Source organism: Adiantum capillus-veneris, chromosome 8, assembly GCF_014529385.1.
Source record: "Adiantum capillus-veneris isolate H3 chromosome 8, ASM1452938v2, whole genome shotgun sequence".
Taxonomy (NCBI): domain Eukaryota; kingdom Viridiplantae; phylum Streptophyta; class Polypodiopsida; order Polypodiales; family Pteridaceae; genus Adiantum; species Adiantum capillus-veneris.
The window spans coordinates 112,993,097-112,996,941 of record NC_140938.1 but is presented as its reverse complement, the minus strand read 5'-3'; the positions used below and the strand labels follow the sequence as shown (position 1 = coordinate 112,996,941).

Below are 3,845 nucleotides of genomic sequence, written 5' to 3'. Positions count from 1 at the left end.
TGTGTGTGTGTGTGTGTGTGTGTGTGTGTGTGTGTGTGTGTGTGAGAGAGAGAGAGAGAGAGAGAGAGAGAGAGAGAAAGAGAGAGGGAGAGAGGTTGTAGGATTAATCCCAAGAGACCTCAAAGATTTATTCAACATGTCTTGACAAGCCGTGCTTGCTGTGTGAGAGAGAGAGAGAGAGAGAGAGAGAGAGAGAGAGAGATTTTTTTTTTTTTCAAGGCTTAAAATAAAACATTCATATTGTGGTGTGCTAGTGTGGTCGGACTCTTAGAGGGCAACCACATACACCCCTAAGCAAGAGGTGTTTCTCTCAAAGACGCTCAGTAGAGGCATGCAAGGAGGTTTCTCCTATGTACAGTCACATATGACTGATAGAAGCCCGTCAACCCTTCTTGAGCTTTCTCTCCCGCCTTTTGCAAACAATAACATCCTTCGTTTGTCGCCATTGAAATCGAAAACTGGCAACTGCCAGTGCAAGAGGCGCATCTTACATCTGGAGGGTCCTTGGATCACCCTCTAGATAAGCGGCGTAGTGAAGGTGCACCGACCTACCAGCTCTGCGTAGTCTGTTGTATGACAACTCAACCTCCAAATAATACCACCCCTAGGGGCGCTCTTATCTGACCTGCGCGACCACACACCACAATATTTAATTTGAGCTAACCTTGACAAAAATCAACGAAGTTTGACAAGACGCAAATCTCTGAGTATTTGGCATTTTTGAAACGGCAAGTGGCAAGAGAGCGTGCCAATGGAAGAAGGGGAAGGGAGCGACTTAGTCCTGACTTGTAGGCTAAAGACCTGTGCCATATTGCTTCTATTTCTACCAAGTCCTATCGGTGAAGGCTTGCGCTACTAGCTCTGCGCAAGCCCCGCCCTCTCGTCTCTCTCTCTTTCATGGCACCTCTTACAGCGCATCCCAACCTGCTACTCTTGCTTCTCGCATCAATCCCCCTCTCACTCCACAGCTGCATCTGGATTGATGCTGCCCCCATCGTCGTGCCGGACCTATCTCTTTGCCAGCCCGCCATCGGCACCTCGCCCGGCTTTCCTGGCGAGGAGCAAGTGCTCGACTGCTGCCTTCCTCCTACAAATCAAGACAACATCAAGGAATTCTCCTTCAAGGACTATCCGATCCGCCAGAAAAAGATCCGGCGTGCTGCACACAAGGCATCCGCAAAGTACATAGAAAAATACAACCGTGCATACCAGCTCATGCGTGCTCTCCCATCCGATGACCCGCGGAGCTTCGCTGTGCAAGCCAACATCCATTGTGCCTTTTGCAATGGAGCTTACAAACAGAGGGACACTAACATCACATTGCAAGTGCACTTCTCTTGGCTCTTCCTTCCATGGCATAGATGGTATATCTACTTTCATGAACGCATTCTTGGTAGCCTTCTTGGTGACCCTAGCTTTGCCCTTCTCTATTGGAATTGGGACAACCAAGTAGATGGAGGCAACTCTTTGCCTCCCTTATTTGCAGTGAATGGTTCCGCTCTGTATGACCGAAATCGTGATGCGAACGCCAATCTTGGCCTGAACGCTTCAGCAGCACCCCTTGTCCGGCTACGCATCGGTTCCGCCGCTACTCTCTCCCCTTCTGAAGTCATTCAGGAAAATCTGAATGTCATGTACCAGAGCATGGTTACCGCCTCTACTGCTGACATGTTTATGGGTGGTGCCTACAGGTAGATACCTCTAATGACAACATTGATTGGCTTTTCAGCTAACAGTAATATGTTACTTATGCAACTATGCCAAAAATAGACATTGTTACAAAAAGACTTGCATGGTTGTTTATATATAAGGCACAATAATTTGAAAAAGTAACTGATAAAAAGCATGACATAGCACCAGATGTACTGTCATATTGGGTAATGGCTTATAGTCCATGGCCATTAGCATAATTTGTCTTAGCATGATGTTACTCCCATTTTATGAATGCTTTATTAATTACTTATTTGCAACTTAGAGGCATGCTCCTTACAAAATTTGATATTGTTGTGCAGTGCAGGAACGGATTTCTCAAATGTGTCAGCTGATAATGCACCCTTGGGAGGCACCCTAGAACTTAATGCACATGGTGGCATACATTATTGGACAGGAGATCCGAGAGCAACACTACGAGGAGACATGGGTGTTTTTACAACTGCGGCACGCGATCCCATCTTCTATGCCCACCATACCAATGTGGATAGACTTTGGGAGGTGTGGAAATCAATTCCAGGTGGCCGTCGCACTAATCCCATAGACAAAGACTTCCTTGATGCAGAGTTTTTGTTCTTTGATGAGAACTCCAATCTTGTCAAGGTGAAGGTAAGGGATGCCCTTGACTATGAAAAGCTTGGCATCGAATACAAGAAGGCCCACAAGGGAGACAATCAATGGCTCAACTTTGAACCCTTGCCAGTTTCACAAGGGAGCCAAGTCGAATATGCAAGGATGCAAGGTGCAAAAGAAATGGTTCCCTTTGACAAGCAAAGTCTTGATTCACCAAAGTATGAACTTGGATTGAATTTCACTGCGCTTGTGCAACGTCCCCAAAGCGAAAAGGGAGACGATGAAGAAGAGGTCTTGTGCATTCAAGGCTTGGAAGTGACGCAAGATACTTTCGTGCACTTGCAAGTCTTTTTAAATCTTCCACAAGCTAATGCATCAACCCCCATAGTTAGTGCAGAGTACTTGGGCTCTACCAACTTGGTGCCCATGCCAGCCCACTCCAAGCACCTCACCACCAATGTGATACTTGAAATAGGGGACAACATCAAGAGGATTGGTCTTCAAAAGGATGAATGGGTAGTCATCACCATACTAGTACAGACTGACGACCCTATGAGTGCTAGTAGCATCACCATAAGAGGGATGAGTATTCAATACCACTAGATTAGATAAATCAAACTCCCTTTTTGTAATTATCAACATCAAATTGTGCCCCCTATGTTGAGAATAGTATATTTTTCGATACTAGCTTCCTTTGCATTCTCTCCATTGCAAGCTTCTGAAATCTCTTTGGCTGCTTCGGCATGCGGCGTTTCAACTTGTATGGTTCTTCCTTTGCTTTCTTTTGTAAGGTTTTTCTTTGCTTTAGTGACTTGTCCCCACTAAGAAAGCTTCAAACGCCTCACAGGCATATACAAATGAAGCTTCCATGATAACATGTATTGTATCCCCGAAGACATTGGATGTTTATCCACAACTAGTATGCAAAAGATGGGCTTACTCTAACACATTTAGCAGACAATGAACCATGTTTTCCTCATCTCCTAATTCCTTAAAAGAACATTTGAAAATTAACAAGTGTTGTCTTAGCTAGGCAAAGAATATTGCAAGTCTTACTCACAACTTAATGAGCCTCCGTATTAAATACACGATATTTCAATTAGCACCACGCCGAAAAACGTATACAGTAATCAAAGATTCCATGAAACAGATGTTGTCAATGATTGAGAATGATTTGTTTCGGAGAAAACAAATACTGCATAGGTACTTCCATTTCTTTCGGGACAGAAACATTACAGCCAGCATCGAGACACAAGTTCATCATCGGATCCAATGCCCCCATGGAATTGAGCAGGCACGCTAAATTCACAAGAAGTTGTTTTGGACAAATTCTCACAATAATTCCCACATTGCGACTTACCTAAACATCATGAGCTTTTGTGAGGGAGGCACCGCATACCTAGCTAGGTACGATTGGGGGCAGCGGACCGCCGGCCCGGTGGGGGGGGGCCAGTGGTCCCCTACCCCCAATCGTACCTAGCTAGGTATGGGTGCCTCCCGAGCAGAAGCTCATGATGTTATGCATTGTATGAAAAACACTAAAAAAGACTCCGTTTTCCTAC

General features: G+C 45.2%; 1 protein-coding gene across 1 annotated transcript; it reads left to right on the top strand.

Annotated features, from left to right (window-relative positions):
• Positions 1-776: 776 nt before the first annotated feature.
• LOC147452787 (polyphenol oxidase I, chloroplastic-like) lies at positions 777-3,174 on the top strand. The gene is made up of 2 exons (XM_086519018.1): positions 777-1,691; positions 2,013-3,174. The coding sequence occupies exons 1-2, from the start codon at positions 898-900 to the stop codon at positions 2,884-2,886; spliced, it is 1,668 nt and encodes a 555-aa protein (XP_086375144.1). The 5' UTR covers positions 777-897; the 3' UTR covers positions 2,887-3,174.
• The last annotated feature ends 671 nt before the right edge of the window (positions 3,175-3,845 follow it).